The sequence below is a fragment of the Molothrus aeneus genome, chromosome 16, assembly GCF_037042795.1.
Source record: "Molothrus aeneus isolate 106 chromosome 16, BPBGC_Maene_1.0, whole genome shotgun sequence".
Lineage (NCBI taxonomy): Eukaryota > Metazoa > Chordata > Aves > Passeriformes > Icteridae > Molothrus > Molothrus aeneus.
Genome location: NC_089661.1, coordinates 3,058,767 through 3,075,827, shown reverse-complemented (window position 1 = coordinate 3,075,827; position 17,061 = coordinate 3,058,767). Strand labels below are relative to the sequence as shown.

The 17,061-nt window shown below is 52.2% G+C and overlaps 1 protein-coding gene across 2 annotated transcripts in view; it reads right to left on the bottom strand.

Annotated features, from left to right (window-relative positions):
* Positions 1-89: 89 nt before the first annotated feature.
* Positions 90-17,061, bottom strand: part of RHBDF1 (rhomboid 5 homolog 1) — a 36,903-nt gene continuing 19,931 nt past the window's right edge. For both annotated transcript variants that reach the window (XM_066561112.1, XM_066561113.1), the window contains exons 4-18: positions 14,662-14,875; positions 12,410-12,616; positions 11,457-11,579; positions 11,154-11,314; positions 8,425-8,676; positions 6,639-6,750; positions 5,757-5,831; positions 5,031-5,192; positions 4,826-4,926; positions 4,114-4,177; positions 3,586-3,680; positions 2,568-2,643; positions 1,976-2,076; positions 1,552-1,705; positions 90-847 (exon numbers count right to left, since the gene is read on the bottom strand). In XM_066561112.1, the coding sequence (XP_066417209.1) occupies positions 428-847; positions 1,552-1,705; positions 1,976-2,076; positions 2,568-2,643; positions 3,586-3,680; positions 4,114-4,177; positions 4,826-4,926; positions 5,031-5,192; positions 5,757-5,831; positions 6,639-6,750; positions 8,425-8,676; positions 11,154-11,314; positions 11,457-11,579; positions 12,410-12,616; positions 14,662-14,875 (2,317 nt within the window). In that variant the 3' untranslated portion in view covers positions 90-427. The remainder of the gene's footprint in view (positions 848-1,551; positions 1,706-1,975; positions 2,077-2,567; positions 2,644-3,585; positions 3,681-4,113; positions 4,178-4,825; positions 4,927-5,030; positions 5,193-5,756; positions 5,832-6,638; positions 6,751-8,424; positions 8,677-11,153; positions 11,315-11,456; positions 11,580-12,409; positions 12,617-14,661; positions 14,876-17,061) is intronic.

Below are 17,061 nucleotides of genomic sequence, written 5' to 3'. Positions count from 1 at the left end.
ATGTGTATGTGGCTGGTCTGGGTGCTCCACAGGGTACATGAAACAGCAGCAGTGAGACTGAGTAACAAAGGTAGGCACAGACTACTCAGAACAATTCACAGTAGCTAAAACGCTACCTCACCGTTTAATCACCACCTTAGCAGTAGTAAACAACTCTGGTTAAAAATGTAGTATTGAAACTAGTGTAATAAAAATAATGGCAGCAGAAAAGGTTCAGTACAATTGAACAAGGCACAAACGTTCTGTTTTTCAGAGTCTTCTGAGATAAGGCAAACCATGCCTGCCAAGTGCTAAGGAGACAGTTTAAATTAACCACGGGCAGGGTTAGAAGTGTCATTGGATTAGAGGCTTTGTCCCCATGGAACTGGCACAGCAAATGCAAAGACAGTCCATCTCCAGGGCCTGCTCGAGAAGCCAGTCTTTGCTGTCAGTGGAGCTGTGCATCCAGGTCGTATTTCTCGCAGAATTTGTCTGTGAAGGGTATACAAGTGAGGAACTCGCACCACTCGCACTTGATGGGGTAGAAATAGAACAGAATCACCAGTCCTGAGAAGAGTGCAATGAAGATGAGCTGGAAAACTATAATTTGGCATCGTTTCCTATATAAATCAAACTTCCCAAAGCTAATGTAGGGCAGGAAGGCAAAGGAGAGGAAGAAACCACTGATAAATCCTGAAATGTGAGCGAAATTATCAATCCAAGGCAGGAGGCCAAAGGCAAAAAGAAAGAGCACCACAGCCAGCAGCTTGAAGAAAGCCCTCCATGGGCGTGCCAGGATTTGCCAACTCTGGAAGAGCTCCACAAAGAGACAGGCCAGAATTCCAAACTGGGATCCTGCAGGGCCAACCTGCAGAAGAAGAGCATTACAGATAATGTCAGGCTCATGCCACCTGCCTGGCCTCTGCAGCCAGCTCCAGGAATTAGTTACTTCTTACTCAAATCCTGTTCAGTGGTTCTTGACAAAGAGACTTGCAACTTCATCCAGATGCCAGGAGTAAAGGGGCCTGGTTAGATTTAGGATTAAGGTGTGAGGCCAGAACAGACTACAGAGGGCAGATCTGGTTCAAGTTTCCAGAGGGGAGAAGCCTTTGAAGGCAGTCTCCTGGCTCCCCCCACCCACCATGAAGGTTTTCCTTATGGAAGGAGCTGGAAGGCTCCTGCAGCTCCAGCCCTGCAGTCTCCTGTGGGCACGGGGAGCTCTGCTCTTTGCCACTCTCAGGTGGAGGGTGTGTGACACCACACTTGATTCTGAGCCTGCCTGGGGCCTCTCTCACCCCATGGCTGGACAATCCCCCATCTGTTATGTTATGTTATGCCTTTTTCCTGCAGCCAGCCCAGGCAGTGACATGGAAAGCCCATGGTGCCCCAGGGGATGGTGCAGCTCAGCAGTAAATGATGGTGTGGTGCCATCCTCGAGCTGCAAGTGCCAAGGCTGCAGTGCTGAGCCCAGCTCTGGTGGCTCTGCCTCAGCCACAGGGGCACAGGCATGTAGAGAAGGGTTGTGCTCAGGGCAAGTTACCAGGACCCTGGGGGGGGCTGCAGGAGACCCACCTCTGCTCTGTAGGGTAGAAATATTGCACTGGCAAGGTTCCCAGTGATGCCACTGAGCAGGTAGATGATGGAGATGCGGTGCCACCCTGCCAGCTTCTCTAGGTCCCGCAGGATCGTCATTTGGAAACAGACTGAAACCAGGCAGTGCAGGATCCTGCCAAGTGCAGAGTACAGGAGCTGAAGCAGCAGCCACTGAAGTCCCCCCTGTGCTGTGCTGGTGTTCTGTCCCCAGCCTTGCTCAGAGTTCCTGCTCTGGCCTTAGCCATGCTGCTAATCCCTCTCAACAAACACAGGATGGCAAACCTTGGCAGAGAGCACAGCTCAGATCCCTGTGTCCCCACGAGGGACAGCCACAACCCTCACAGCAATCCCCAGGCTGAGGGTGCCCCCACCCCCATGGTGGAAGTTTTACACCTCTGCTTACCCAGCGTGGAGGAAAAGCGAGAGCCAGAGGCGGTAGAACTGGTCAGGGACTTCTGGATTGAGGAAAGGAAGGAGCCCACAGACATCATCCATGCAGTGCACCTAGGGCAGAAATGGGTGTGGAGAGGGGTCCTTCTCCAAGCCCAGGACACACTGCAGATAGCTCTGCAAGAGGGGCTCCCCTCCCACTTCTCTTTGAGCCAAGTCCCAGGCCTTGTCTCAACACGAATTTACACAACCTCATCCCTTCCCTGTGGCAGCTTTAAGCCCTCATTTTTCACCCCAGCACCCAGAGCTGAGGCATCTGCTTGCCCACACAGTAGACTGTGGGTCCTTCTCCCACTGCTGTCACAGTGATCCCATGCTGGCCTTTCACAGCTGCCAGCCCAAGTCCCAAACTGGCCCCCAAATGGGGACAGATGCAGCCACCTCTGCCACTCCAGCCAGGAGCAGCAGCTTCCTCCAGGCTCAGGGTGGGACAGGGCACAGGACTCCCACCTAATCTGCAGCACTGCCACCCCAGATCCTGCCAAGCTGCTGAGGGCACCTGGAGGGAGGAGGGCAGCCACAGAAGCCCCCAGGTGCACCCTTACCTGAGAGCAGAGCGTTGCCTCCTCATGGAAATAGCCCCTCATGAATTCACAATACTCCCTAGAGGTAATTTCACACCTGCAGGAGGCACAAGTCACACATGGAAAGCACAATGGATCATTCCAGTGCCCTCCCAGGCCACCCTCTCTCCTTTTCCCATCCCATCCATGAGAACTGATGCCTTCAGCTGCCCCTGACATGCTGCAGTGCCACAGCAAAGGCACAAACACATTCCCATTTGAGCCCAGTGCCTCTCCACACATCCTTCCTGCTTCTCTCCTCCAGGAAAGCTCCACAGACCTGCATGCCATGGCTCCAAGGCAGATCCTAAAGCTGCTGTTTAGAGCCAGGAAGAGCCACCAGAGCCTGGGGAAGCTGTGTCTCAGACTGGGGGAGTGCTGTGCCTCTGCAGCTGGCAGAGGGGAAAGGGGGCTATGTCAAGAGTGTCCTGGTCATGACCTTCAGGGACAGACAAAACTCCTTGGGGCAACACACATTTTTCTCCCTAGCAGGGAAAGCCAAGCCCAAGCACTGGGTTAGTAATCAAGCTCAGGGATAACATGAGAAAAACAGCATCTTCCTCTTTTGCAAACTCAGAGTGGGCCATTTCCTGGCATCTCCTTTGAGAGCCCATGGACTGCAGGCTGGGGACAATGGAGCCTGTCAGGAACAGGCTGGCCATTCCTAAGGAAAAGTGCAGGACTCCCCAGCAGAATGGTTCAATCCCTCCAAACTGGTACCCAAATCCCTCCAAACTGGTATCCAAATCCCTCCATACTGCAGGAGCAGCTGAGTGAGATACCCTGCTGTGCCAGCCTCAGGCTGGCTGTTAACTCCTGCTCATCCCAGACTCCTGCTCCACCTGGGAGTCCTGTCATGGCTCTGTCCAACTCCCCTTCCCAGCAGGGCTCTGGGCTGTGTGTGGAAAGGACAAGGAGGACAATGGCTGTGTCTACAAGCTGAAAAGGCCCCGTGTCTCACCCCAACACCCAGCCCCTCCATACAGGTAAAACTCACTACCTTCCCTTGGTCCCAATGCAGCAGGGCCGGCCTGTAATCACACAGTCCATGTGGAGGTGGTTGGTGTAATTCCCAGCACTGTTTTTTGTGCAGATCTGGAAAACAACAACAGGCTGCAGTCAGACAGCCACAGCTTTGCTTGCTGGCTGGGTAAAATCAAACCAGCCCCTTGGGAAGAAGCCAGATCCCAGACACAGCTCCCTCTGACAGCAGGATGGTGCCTGATACTCCATCTGCCTGAGCATCAGCTGACACCTCCTCTCCAGCCCGAGGCTGAGCTGGTTTCCATCTCTCTGTCACCCTGACAGGATCCAGGGCTTTAGCTGGCACAGGACAACTTCTGTTGTTGGAGGGCTTTGAGCCTTGGCTGGGCAGAGCACGGCTGCCCTGAGCTGGTGTCTGTGACAAGCAGCAGAAGCTGCACCAGAGGCCCGGCCCTCCCAGCAGCACAGCTGAGGCTGTGCACAGTGGGATGCAAATGCCACATGGCAGCTGCCCGTGGCACACTGTCCCTCTGGCCATGCTCACCGGCCACTTGGTGATGTCATCTGGCCACTCGTGGGGCTCCATCGAGGCTGGCTGCTCACACACCCTGCAGCAACAAAGCACACATCAGCCTGAGAAATACCTTTCCCCAGCACCAGCTAGGATTTCCACACTCTGCCTGTGCCCATTCCACAGCTCCCCGTGTCCCTGGGTGGTGACACTGACACACCAGACCAGATCAGCCAAGGCCATGCTGGTCAAAGCCTCAGCCTCCTTCCAGCAGAGATCACAAAGGCAGAGAGCACACAGCTGCCCAGCAACAAACTGGATCCCTTCCAGGTGGACACACCCCAAGGGCAGGAATTGAGCTGGTTTCAGCTCTACATGAGCCCACAGTGACTGTGCCAGGGCAGCCAGCAGCTGGCTGGGCTCCTGGACAGAGGTGTGCTAGGCTCAGGACTGCTGCCCCCCAAGCAAGGAGCTGTGCAGGGAGCAGGTGAGGACAGGGAGAGGATTGAGGAAGGCACCCACAGCTCACAACAAGTTTCTGTTCAGGTGGGCAGCCCACACCAGAGAGCAGGGGAGAGCAGAAATATGATCACACCCTGCATCAGCCTCCCCTGCAGCGCAGGGACTTCACTGCCCCAACCCCTCCAGAGCTGCTGCTGCCTCGTCCAGCAATCCACTGGCCTGGGACTGACTGTAGAGCAGCCCTGTCCCCCCGAGGATGGCAGCAGGGCCAGGCAGGACCTACCTGGGGTCCTGATGACAAACAGAGCCAAACTGCCTCTTGTTCCCTGCCAGCATCGGCGTGCTGGGGTGATGGGGCCACTTCACCCACACGGCCAGCGTGGACTGCAGGAGAGAGGAGAGGTGTCACCATGAAGCCCAGGGGAAGAAGCATCAGCAGAAGTGGCCCTGAGGCTGCAGGGCTGGCAGGAGCAGGGCATGGCACTCACTGAGCACTCCTCCTCCGAGGTCTGCACGCAGCCTGACTTGTCGTTGCGCACGCAGCACGCCGAGTGCTTCTCCTTCTCGCGCTTGGCGCTGATGAAGCTGTGCACCTGCTGGTCCTGCCTCATGCACGGAGAGAACTTGGCCCCCAGGTGGATCAGGGCCTCCTGGCAGAGATGGAAACACTCAGCTCAGCCAAGGCAATCACTGCCTGGGCAGAGCAGGCTGGGGGAGCTGCTTGGGGTAGCCCTATCCAGACCCAAGGGCCAGGGACAAGTCCTGCATGATGAAGCCCAACACACACCATGCACATTCTCCATATTTGCTTTGGAGACAGGTCCAGAACAAAAGCTCAGGGATTTCTCTGCCCATAGCCCCAGAAAGGCCAGCACTATGGCTGGGAAAGAAAACTTTGTGATGTTTCCTCTTCATTTTTGTGTTTCCCAGGGGAATGGCATCCCAGGAAAGCTGTCACACACCACACAACTCCTGCATTTTTTCTAAATCCATGCGTGCCTTTGTAGGAACAGGGTGCAAAGCAGGAAAGCCAAGGTCCATCCCAACCTCCAAGCACCCCATTCTGCAGGGTAGTTGGGGCTGGGAGCACTGCTGCTCCCTGACAGTGCCAGCAGATCCCTGAGCTCCATGCAGCAGAGGGCTCTGGTCCATGGGGTGGCACAGCTGCAGCACGGTCCCCACCCACCACTAACAGTCCCACCAACAGCACTCACTGAGCTGGGGCCAATCCAGAAGTTTTCCTGCTGAACATATTTGACATTTTCATAAACCCCTCTGTTTCTCAAGACCTACAAGGAGAGAAAGCAAGAGCCCTGTGAGCTCCAGCCCCCAGGGACTGGTGAAAACAGCCCCCAGGATGAACAGGAATCCCCACAGCCAAAGATAGAGCCCACAACTCCCTCCATCTGTTTTTTTGCAGGATCACATATAAACCCCCATCAAGGTGTGGGCACCTTCATATTAAGGTTTCATTTCAAATGTCCATCTCTGGCTACTTCAACTTTCAAGAAATCCCAGGGCCTGGAGCTCTTGGAGTGGCCTGAGCCTGCACAAAGCCCCACAGAGCTGAGCAGCACAAGCAGCACCCACAGGCAGTGCAGGCCCAGGTGCTCTGAAAGCTGTCAGATATGCAGCTGAGAAGTTCCCCAGGCATCTCCTGCATGGAGCAAGGACATGGCTGTAGGGATATCTGTACCCCAGAAAGCTTTAACAATGTGTGGGAAGGCTACAAACAGCTTCAAGATCAGCTCCCAAAGTCAGACAAGTCAGTTTTGCTCTGGGCAGAAGCAAAATCTTGCAACTGTAGCAAAAACTTAGCTTAGGTTTGAAGTATTTCCCTGCCTTGATCATCCTTCTGGTCTCCACCAGGAGGGGAACAAGCTGTTTGGAAGTGCTTTGTGCCAGATAAGATCTGACATCAGGAGCACTGTGGCTGCAGGAGGGACAGAAGGGGGTGTGGGGGCTCCCAGAGACCCTCCAGGCAGCCTCCAGGCTGGACAGTAGGCACCCAGCCAGGAAGGCAAGGAGCAAGCTGGGACACAACAGCTGAGGGCTAAAACTCACTCACTCCAGGCATGTCAGGGGGATTCACTTACTGAATCAACAGTTTCATGTTGGGAGAACCCCACAGGGGCAATGCCGTAGATGCACACAGCGAGGATGGTGATGAGGGAGTGCACAAAGGTGACCCAGTAAGTGAAGAAAGGCCTGCATGGAGGGAAGGGGAAAGGATCAGAGGCAGAAACACAGGCATATTACATCTGCTAACAGAAAAGAGGGGAAAAGCTGCTGTTTTCCCCCAGAAACCTCACCAAAATCTGGGGTACACAGCCAGGATCACCTAGGAGTGCTCAGGACAAGAGGCAATGACCTAAGGTCTTGCTGAAGACAGAAGCTGTTTACTCTGACTCCCCTACTACCCTGGATACCAACCCCTTCCTAAGAAAACATCCATGGGAACATCAAAGCCCAATGCTGAACTGTGCTGTGTTTCTGGAATAATCTGGAATGACGAGAGGCAGGGACAGCTGAGCCCTGCTGTTCACCACAGGACACTGGTGGTGGCACAGAGACCTGCAGTCCCTCCAGGCAGCAGAGATACAGACACACCGTGGGGAGCTGGGTGAGGTCCCAAACTGCTGGCTGAGGACACAAACATGCTGCTGTCAGCTGCAGCTGGCTCTGCACTCCAAGGGACAAAGATGGGGGGCTCAGCAGCACCCCGAGTCCCCAAGGGCCAGCAGCATTCCCTCGCTCAGCAGTTCATGGGTGTGGAAACTCAGGGCACTGGGAATATTTCTTTGTTTGCTCTGGGGTGTCTTGACCCCCAGGGGAGCACTGACTTTGACTTTTATTCATGGAGAAAGTTTCTTAGACTTCAAGATTGACTAGAATCCACAAAAGTGTGCAATAGATTATAGAGAGTTGTGTAGGTGTATCACTTGGTGAGAAATTTTGGGATTTTTAGTATGTTGTGGATGGAAGCAAGATGGAGGGCACAGGGTGTCATCCTGGGTTTTTTTCTTCATGCTTTTTCTTTCTTCTTCTTTATGGGTTTGGGTGGCATTTTGTAATTGGGCAGAAAAGTCCACATTGCAGGCTCTGTGGGATCAGTTATTGGGTTAAAAGGGAAAATAATCCAGGTGTCAGTTCTTAATTGGATAGTTTAGTCTTAAAAGACCTTGGAACAAGAGATTGTTGGTCATTTTGTCCCTTCTAATGGAAAGCTGCCCAACTCACAGTAGTGAGACTGTTTCACTGATAAGAAATAACAAACACCTGAGTCTGAACACGAATTACTGCCTCAAGTGCCTTCAATCCAGACCTAGAAAAACCCATGACTGGTACCTGTCACAGACATATTTTATGAAAAATCCTTTTGCTAGGATCTTTTCTCCTGAGAAGCTGAGAGGCCTCAGAAACAAAATGTAAACAATAATGATCTGCTGCTGTGGAATGCAACAGGTGCATCTTTGATTGGTTTCATGTGATTGTTTTTAATTAATGGCCAATCACAATCCAGCTGTCCCGGACTCTCTGCCCAGTCACAAGATTTTATTATCATTCCATTTCTTTCCTTGCTAGCCTTCTGATGAAATCCTTTCTTCTATTCTTTTAGTATAATTTTAACATATCATTTTCTTTTATATATCTAAATACATAAATATTCTTTTCTATATCTTCATATATCATTTTCTTTTATATATCTAGATAGAGATATATATCTAATATATATCATAAAATAGTAAATCAGCCTTCTGAAACACGGAGTCAAGATTCTCATCTCTTCCCTGCCAACACCACCACATTTGGTGACCCTGAGTGAGGAACACTCCCACAGGTACCCCCAAAACGGGGAACCCCCATGAGCGCAGCTCTCACCTGTGGTCATCCATGTCCTCGATCTGCCGTTTGACGTAGCTGTCGATGCGCTTGCGGTACGTCCTGTTGGTCAGCTTGCCCACCATGCCCAGCCCGTAGGGCCTCTTCTCCTTGGCAAAGAGCTTCCTGACGGGCACGGCGATGCGCTGCCCGCGCCGCTGCGGGCTCACGCTCACCACCTCCTGCCGCAGGCGCACCTTGGGCTGCGCCAGGGCCCCGTCCTTCTGCTTCCTCCAGCCGCGCTCCAGGGGGCTGAAATCAAAAGCAGGACACGAGTAGGGACCAGCCTTGGCGTGGCCTCTGGTGGCAGCAGAGCCTCTGTCTGTGCCACCCGCTGATGGCAGACAAGGTGCCCTGAAGCTGTGTTTGAAAAGGTTACACAGAGCTAGGAAAGGAGAGCACAGAAAGTGGCAGAAAGCACAGCAGTAAGGACCAGCCTTTGCGTGGTCATTGGTGGCAGCAGAGCCTCTGTCTGTGCCATCCCCTCCAGGCTGGGCAGCAGCTGATGGCAGGCAAGGTGCCCTGAAGCTGTGTTTGAAAAGGTTACACAGAGCTAGGAAAGCACAGAAGTGGCAGAAAGCACAGCAGTAGGGACCAGCCTTTGTGTTGCCTTTGGTGGCAGCAGAGCCTCTGTCTGTGCCATTCCCTCTGGGCTGGGCAGCAGCTGATGGCAGACAAGGTGCCCTGAAGTGGGAGCTGTGTTTCAAAGTTAAACAGAGCCAGGAAAGCACAGAAGTGGCAGAAAGCACAGCAAACACACAGAGAGTGGCACGAGGCTGATGTGCCAAACTGAGCCCCACCACTGAGGAGCTCCTGAGGCTTTAAGGCTGCAGCCCAACAGGCACCTCTGCAGCCTCAGTTATGTCTACTTCCTCCCCTACTGCACTCCTCTTACTCTGCCCTCTGCTATGAAATAGAAGTGGAGTTTAGCCCAGCACTGGAAATACCCACCTTTAAATGTCACTTCAATGTCTCATTTCAATGTCACTGGACTGGCAAATTGGACAAAAGTGAATCCAAGCAGCTTCCCAGAGCAAGAAAGCAGCACTGTCACAGGCTGCAAGCTGTACCAGCTACCTCTCCCAATCTCTCTTCCATTCCTCCCTTATTTGTACCAATGTATGCATTTTTCAGAATAAAAAAAAAGCAGCCTTCAACAACACAATAAAAATCCTGAGCATCCTGAACTAAAAGAAGGCTTTTCTTTCAAAATAGATCTGATTAACATTGCACAGGTTACTGGTGAATAATACCTACTTTTTAAGGCTCTATCACATCCAGATAAATTTGTATTTCCTTGCTCTTAGACAGGAGTGTAAAGGTCACATCTGCAGCAGTCAGACCTGACCAAAAAAACTCAACTCCCTCCCATTTCAGTCTCCTCATTGCCTGGCCCTGCAGGAGGCATGCTCCTGACACCTGCTCTACTCCAGTGTACCTCCTCTGGCTGCCCAAATGTCCCACTCTGCACAAAGACAGTGCCTGTCAGAAGTGCTGAGAGAAAACAACCAACAACCTTTCTTCTGAAACATGACTGGAGTATCTGGAGAGATCATGACAGCTCTGAAGTACAGGCAAGCAACAGAATAAGGGAGAATCTGAACCTCTGTAGCCAAAATACTGCTGGAAACTTCAACTCTTTTCATATTGCACCTTGCAGAAGATGCATTTGAATATCCCAACTTCCCCTTGGGAAGTCCTTCTCCAGCAGAAGGTGCAGGTTCCACTGCAGCCTGCTCTTGCCCAAGAGGTCAAGTGGTTTCTGTGTGGTGAACATGCTGCTTCCCAGTGTTTCCAGTGCTGGAAATCTCCCTGTGCCCAAACAAACACCTCACCACGTGAAAGGACACCCAACTGTGACTCTCATAACAGCTCTCTGAAGGGTGAAAAAAATGTATTTTCCTTAAGAAATAAAACTATTTAAGGAGATTCAAAGGGAACCTAGAAGACTGAAACCATCTCAGAGGAGTGACAACAAACTCCCACCATTTGTGCTTCCCCTTATGTTAAACACAGTGAAGTTCTTGGAAACACTTGAAGGGAAAGTGCCAACACAGCAAGACAGGCTGAGAGCAGCAGAACCACAACAAGGACCTCCCTGTCTGCTCCATGTTCACACCCAGGAGAGCTCTCTGCTGGGGTGAGCTGACTCGGAAGCAACACAGAGCAATTACTCAGTACCAGTTACTCAGGTGGAAAAAATCCAGGCACACAGTACAGCACCACCCACATATTTGTAGGGCTCTCAGCATCAGTGCCACACCTTTCTCTCATTTCAAGTGAGGAATGCAGCCCAGCTTGACACTCTGCAATGCTTCACCGCTCCTTGGAGCATGAGAACAGTTACTGGTGACTGTGGCAATGGCAACAGCTTTCTCACTTTGCCATGCTCTCCATAGCCAAAGGCTGGGCCCTCAGCGTCCTCACAGTTGATTTAAAGTGTCTTTTGCTTCCTCAAGGCATGATACAATCTCTGAAACACATTAGTATGAAGCTGGAAGTTGCTGGAGTGACTGCAGAAGTGGCCTCAGAGTCACCTTTCACATCATGGGTAGCTGGGGCAGGAGGTCTTCAGCTGGATTTAAAGAAAACCCATCACTGCACTGCTCTGCGCTCTGCACCAAGCACCCACAGCACTCAGATCTTGGCTTCCTCCACACAGGAGGCCCCACTCCAAATGGGTTGGCTACCCCATGCTAGGCTTTGGCAGCTACCATGAAGATACTCACAGTAGTAAGTGGCTTCTTTCAAGCTCATTTTTGTCCAAAGCACCTCCTGTGAGATCTGTCTGATCTGGAGGTTTCACCTCCGCATCTTTGATTGCAGCTTCTGACGGCGACTCGAACACTTCATCCGGGTAAGTGGAGAGCTCCTCATGAAGGACTCCTTCCTGGGCAGACAGACAGCAGTCCCATCAGAATAAGGCAACATCCCACGTGAGAGAGCACTGCTGCTCTCTGCAACACACAGTCCTGCCAGAACCAGAGTCCTGCTCTGCCTCTGGGCAGCACCACGCCACACGTGCCCCTCACCCGAGCGAAGAAGGACGTGTCCAGCTCATCTGGGAAATCCACCGTGTCCTCCTCCAGGAAGCTGGCAGGGGTGAAGCTGCGCCGCTGGGCCCTCCTCAGGGTGCTGTCCTTCACAGAGCGGCCCTGCAGCCAGGCACAGGGACATGGGGCACTGCCAGAACCTCACAAACCCGCCCCAGCCAGTGCACAAGCAGCCCACGTGCTGAGCTTGGTTGGAGCACAGCAGATGTGATGTGTGACACCTTTCTGGCGAGACACACAGCTGTCACCTCACTTCTCAACCCACAGCACCCACCCCCAGGCTTGCCATGTGCTTCTCTAGCACATATTGGACAATGTGTCTGGCCAAACCACAGTGATGGCTGCTACTGGACACAGCAAAAAGCATCACTGAGCCCAGGACAGCAGGCACAGGGCAGGATGCAGAGATCTCTTTCACCCACTGGAACCAAGAGAGCTTCACCCTGGGAGTTCTTTGCTTTTAACCCTCTGTGTTCTCAGAGGTGTATCCATGACCTCAGTGGCCACACCAGGTGCCAATATTCAAATCTGAGCACCTATTGGTTTGACCACAGCATCCCATAAAACTCACTTCCTTTCAAACCAGGACACTTGTACAGCAAGAGCCTCAGGTATTTCTGCTCTTCCCTGGCTGCTTCCCAGGTGCACATGGACCACCCAAAGGTCCAGACAGGCTGAACTGGAGCTGTTAGAATGCTCTGAGGCTGCTGGCTGTGGGAATCAAAGCCCCCAGGCCAATAAGACAAACCAAGACCCATACCAAAACCGAACCACCATCCCCGCTTTCTTGCCAATCCTGCCTCCTGTACACATGGCTGAAACGCACCAGGAGGTGACTCCATGTCCCCGCCTCCAGCAGAGCTATCCCCACCCCTCTGCTGAGCAGCTCCTTGCCCCACATCCAGGGCAGAGACCCCTGCAGCAGGCAGTACCTTCACCAGCGCGGCGGCCGCCCGGAAGCTCATCTTGGCCACGGACTCGCGCTTGCGGCGCCGTGGGAGGCGGTTGAAGCCCGAGCGGGAGCTGGTGAAGGAGCACAGGGAGGTGGCCCCAGGTGTGATGGGGGTGTGGGGGATGCTGCAGCCGTCCGTGTCCTCGGCCATCCGGAACGCCCGGCCCCGCGCCAGGGGGTCGATGATCTGCCAAGAGGAGCAGCCCGTCAGCCCAGCCACCCCCAAAGCCTCTCCTGCCAAGCCTCCTCTCTCCCCTTGAGACCACGGCTCCAGGGACTGACCAAGAACCAGCCTGCAGGGACCATCAAGCAATTCTACAATAGGGAGATAAGGAATAACCTATTGGGGTATTTTTTTCTTTTGTTAGTATTGACTATTGTCAACCAGTCTGTTCCAGTACCTCACATAAGACTCCAAACCTCCTCCAGCCCTTCCTAAGCTGTCACAGACATCTTTTATGAAAAATCCTTTCCTTAGGATTTTTCCTCCTGAGAAGCTGAGAGGCCTCAGGAACAAAACGTAACCAATGGTTATCTGCTGCTGTGGAATGCAACAGGTGCATCTGGGATTGGTCTCATGTGGTTGTTTCTAATTAATGGCCAGTCACAGTCAGCTGGCTCAGACAGAGAGTCCGAGCCACAAGCCTTTGTTATCATTCTTTCTTTTTCCATTCTTAGCCAGCCTTCTGATGAAATCCTTTCTTCTATTCTTTTAGTATAGTTTTAATGTAATATATATCATAAAATAATAAATCAAGCCTTCTGAAACATGGAGTCAGATCCTTGTCCCTTCCCTCATCCTCGGACCCCTGTGAACACAGTCACACTAAGCTCTTGGTTTCATTGTCTCCGATGCCAATGAGCTCAGCAGTCAGAGAATGTGCTGCCTAACTAGGAGTCTGAGAAATCCCTGAAAACAGAAATGTTCTTTCTTTAGTTAGTTTCCTTCCTGATACTGGACAGCCCAGGACTTAAGCAGTTTCCTGTTACCCTGTTGAAACTATACTGTATATTTACATCTGCTTCCATTAATTAAATTTAACAGCTGGATAAAGCAGGCAAGCTTCCAGGAGCTGCAAGCCCTTCTTTGGGACTCCTCAGGCCAGGGCTCTCACTTATTCCAAACATACGAATCAACGTAATGAAAATATTGCCTTCAGCTACAAACCTTGCCTCTGTCCTTACATCATCACAGCTGTGGTTTCCATAAGACCTCTGTGCTTTATCCCAAGGTTTTACGAGCTTTTTTAATCCACAGTTGCACACTCAACAGGAAGCTTAATGGGCTCACACCTACTGACACCACGTTCTGATTTAATGTAGCCCACATACAGCTCAACAATATTTCTAAGTCTCCTGTGACTAAAGATTAGGTGCAAGACATTTAACAGAAAAGAAGACAACAAGGCAAAATGTGATTGAAAAATGCACTACATTCTCCTCTGTTTTAGTGCTGCCACCAGGCTGCAGCTCACAGACTGACCTGCTTTGGAAGGAATTGTTTTCCCACTCACTCTGTAAAGCACAGCCATCAACCACACCAATTGCTGTTGCTGAGGGGAGCAGTGGGAAGAGCTGGATATTGTGGTTAGTTCTGGTCACTGCATGTGCCCATCTGGGCCCTGCCCCCTTGGGTCACACTTAGAGGTAATGAGCAGGAGGCAGCACCAAACCCAGGTGCCCTTTGCAGACACCCAAAACCCCTTCTGAGGACCCATAAGCAGAGCTTTAGGACCACTGATGCAAGAGACACTTTTCAAGGTCCTAAAATATAACGAGGCTTTTATGGGGACAGTAGCTGTGCTACAGCCTGCATTCTGCTTGGGGCAGGGCAAATGTCCCCAGTGATTCCAGCCCTGCTACTGTACATTTGGGTCCAACATAGTGGTTACTCTGGGTACAACACAATTCTGTCCTTCAAAATGGCAGCAGAGAGCTGCTGCTCATGCTGCACACCCCTGCTCACCACAGTCACGGCATGACAAACACAGCTCTGAGCCACCACAACAGCTGAGGGATCTCAGCCAACGAGACCAGAGAGAGGCTGCTGGGGTGAGAGCTGCCAAACTGTACCTGGGCTGTGAGAAGTGTCTGAGAACAGAGCCCAGACATGTCAAGGCAGGGCTCAGCCCGCAGACAGGTCACAGCTGCCAAGGCGCTGAACACACCGAGCAGGGAGCTCAGCCATGGCCCTGCCTCTGTCCCTCTGTCCCTCTGTCCCAGGTTACTCACCTTCTGCATGCCCAGCTGGCAGGGTCCCACATAGAGAGGAGGAGGGGTCTCTGTGCTTGTCAGAGAAATGTTGTCCTGGCTGGGCAAGTCCATCTCCCGGATGACCTGAGGCTTGAGCTTCCCGTAGCGCAGGCTGCAGTGGCGGAGGCTCTTCCTCTGCCATTTCTGAGTGGCATCACTGTCTTTGCTCACCCCAAACCAGTCTGCTGTGCCTCTGAAAGATGCCAGCAGACAAGTGCTAAGAAGAAGGATGTTTGCTTGGGACTATGCAGGTGAAAAGACAAAGCCCTGGTGGTCACTTCCAGCCCACCCCAATTCAAAGACAGAACTCTTGCCCAGGAGCATCTCGCAGCTTGTCCTCAGCTGGTTTTAGCAACCTGACAGATGCTGGCCAGAAATGTTTGACCATCCACAGCATTCTGTCTCTTAAGACAGAAGAAAAATGACAGGAGACATTCACTGTGGGCAAAGGACAGTTTGTTCCGAGTTTTTCTAAAAATAAAGGAAAAGAAATGGTACAGAAATTCAGAAAATAACTTGGTGAAAGGTGTTTTTTTTTACTTTAAAAACCATCTATTGCAAACACTTACCATCTTCAGGCCAGCTTTAGGTCCCCATTGTGAGACTGTACTGTTTCATAGCTCTGTAACTTGTCCCAAAAGCCACCAGAAATCTCTTTTCTCTCCCAGCCTCCCCTCCACACTCCCAGAAACTCCCTAACATCTCCATCTCATGCTGCAGGGTTTCTAACCTCCTCAAGGGCAGCATTAAGAGCAAAACTTGCTGCAGCTCTGGTCTCTGCAAAGGCAGACACACACATTTCCAAGCTGCTGGTTGCAGAAGCAGGAGCACAAGGCTGCAGCCACGAGGCAGGTTGGCTGCCAAGTGCCTGCTGCCACAGAAGAGCAGTGGATCAGAAGCAAAATCCCAGGAAGGCAGGGAGGGATCAGGATAAGTCAGACTAAAAGCCTATTTCAAATCCTGCAGGACAGCTGGTACCCTAAACATACAGGGGTCATGGCAGCCCTGCCAAGCAGCTCCCACCATGGCTGATCCATCCTCAGGGGATCACAAGCAGCTCTCAGCCTACAGCTGACTGGCCCAGGTGTTGCAACCTGAAAGTCCAAGCCAAATCCAAACCCTTGGCCTCAGCCCTCCTGCTCAGGGGCAGGATCTCCAGCTGCTGAGAAGCAAGACCTCACAGATCACAAAGTGAGCATTTAAATACACACTGGAGTAAAGACTGGGATAAATCTAGAATTAGGCCACACATGGGAACTGAGACAGTGCAATGGAGACAGGAAATTAATCCAGTGGTTTTGAACCCTTCCAAGCAAAAACCCCATCAACCAACAGGTGAAGGTGCTCTGCCACCATGTCAAAAGGTGTGTTTGAAATCCACAGCCTTGCTGGCTAAAACCCAAATGCCACCAGCAAATCAACGTGCCAGCCTTTGGAGATGGGGCTATGAGATAATCTTGGGGCACCTCTCTGCTCCACAGACCCACATCTCCTTGGAGCAATCTTCCTTTCCATCCAGAGCAAAGGCCCAGGGCCAGCCCCTGCCCTGACAGACCCACCAAGCCCATAGCACAGAGGTCAAGCTGCCAGTTGCTCTGGCACAACACACACCTCACAGAACAGCCTGAGCACTCAGAGGGCTCCCCACAGACTGCTGTTACCAGGATTTCAACAGCAAGGTGACCTTGGGTGACAAGCCTGTACACAGGGCCTCAAAGGGAGAGGAGCTGAGGGTCATTTGGGCCCATACAAGCCTCAGAGATCTCCAAAACTGTGCTCCCACTGGTCTGGAAGGACAAGCACCACCACAGCTGTTGGCACTGTGAGGAACACTCCAGAACTGGCAGAGACCACTGCTGCGCCAGGGCCAGGGTGAAGAGCTGTCCCACTCCTCCCTGATCATAGCCAAAAGAGTCCACTAAAGAGTTTAGGGCATCTGGAGCACCCTGGGAAGATGCAGAATGCCTCTGTTCAGCTGGGGAACTCCATCACATCCTATGGAGTCCCCAGGGCACTGTAACAGCCAACATCAGAGTCAGCTGTCACTCTTCTGTCACGATGAGCCAAGCAGCCTTGAAAGCCTAAGGCCAAACACAAGCAGCCCCAAAGGTGGTGACAGTGCCAGAGTGGCAGCTGGCCAAGGGCAGGATGGTAAGACAGGAATACAGGGCAGTAGGTCCAAGTCACACTGTCTGTCTGGTTTAAAAGTTTCCTAAGCTCCAGATTTGGGGTGATGGTCAATGGGCCCGTTGTGCCCTGGACTCCTGGAGTGGCTCATCTCCTTGGTGCTAAGTAAACAAAGACCTCCACCTCAAAAAGAAGACAGTCACATTTGCATTAGAAGAAGCCATGATGTCAACAGGGAAAGAGTGGATGCTG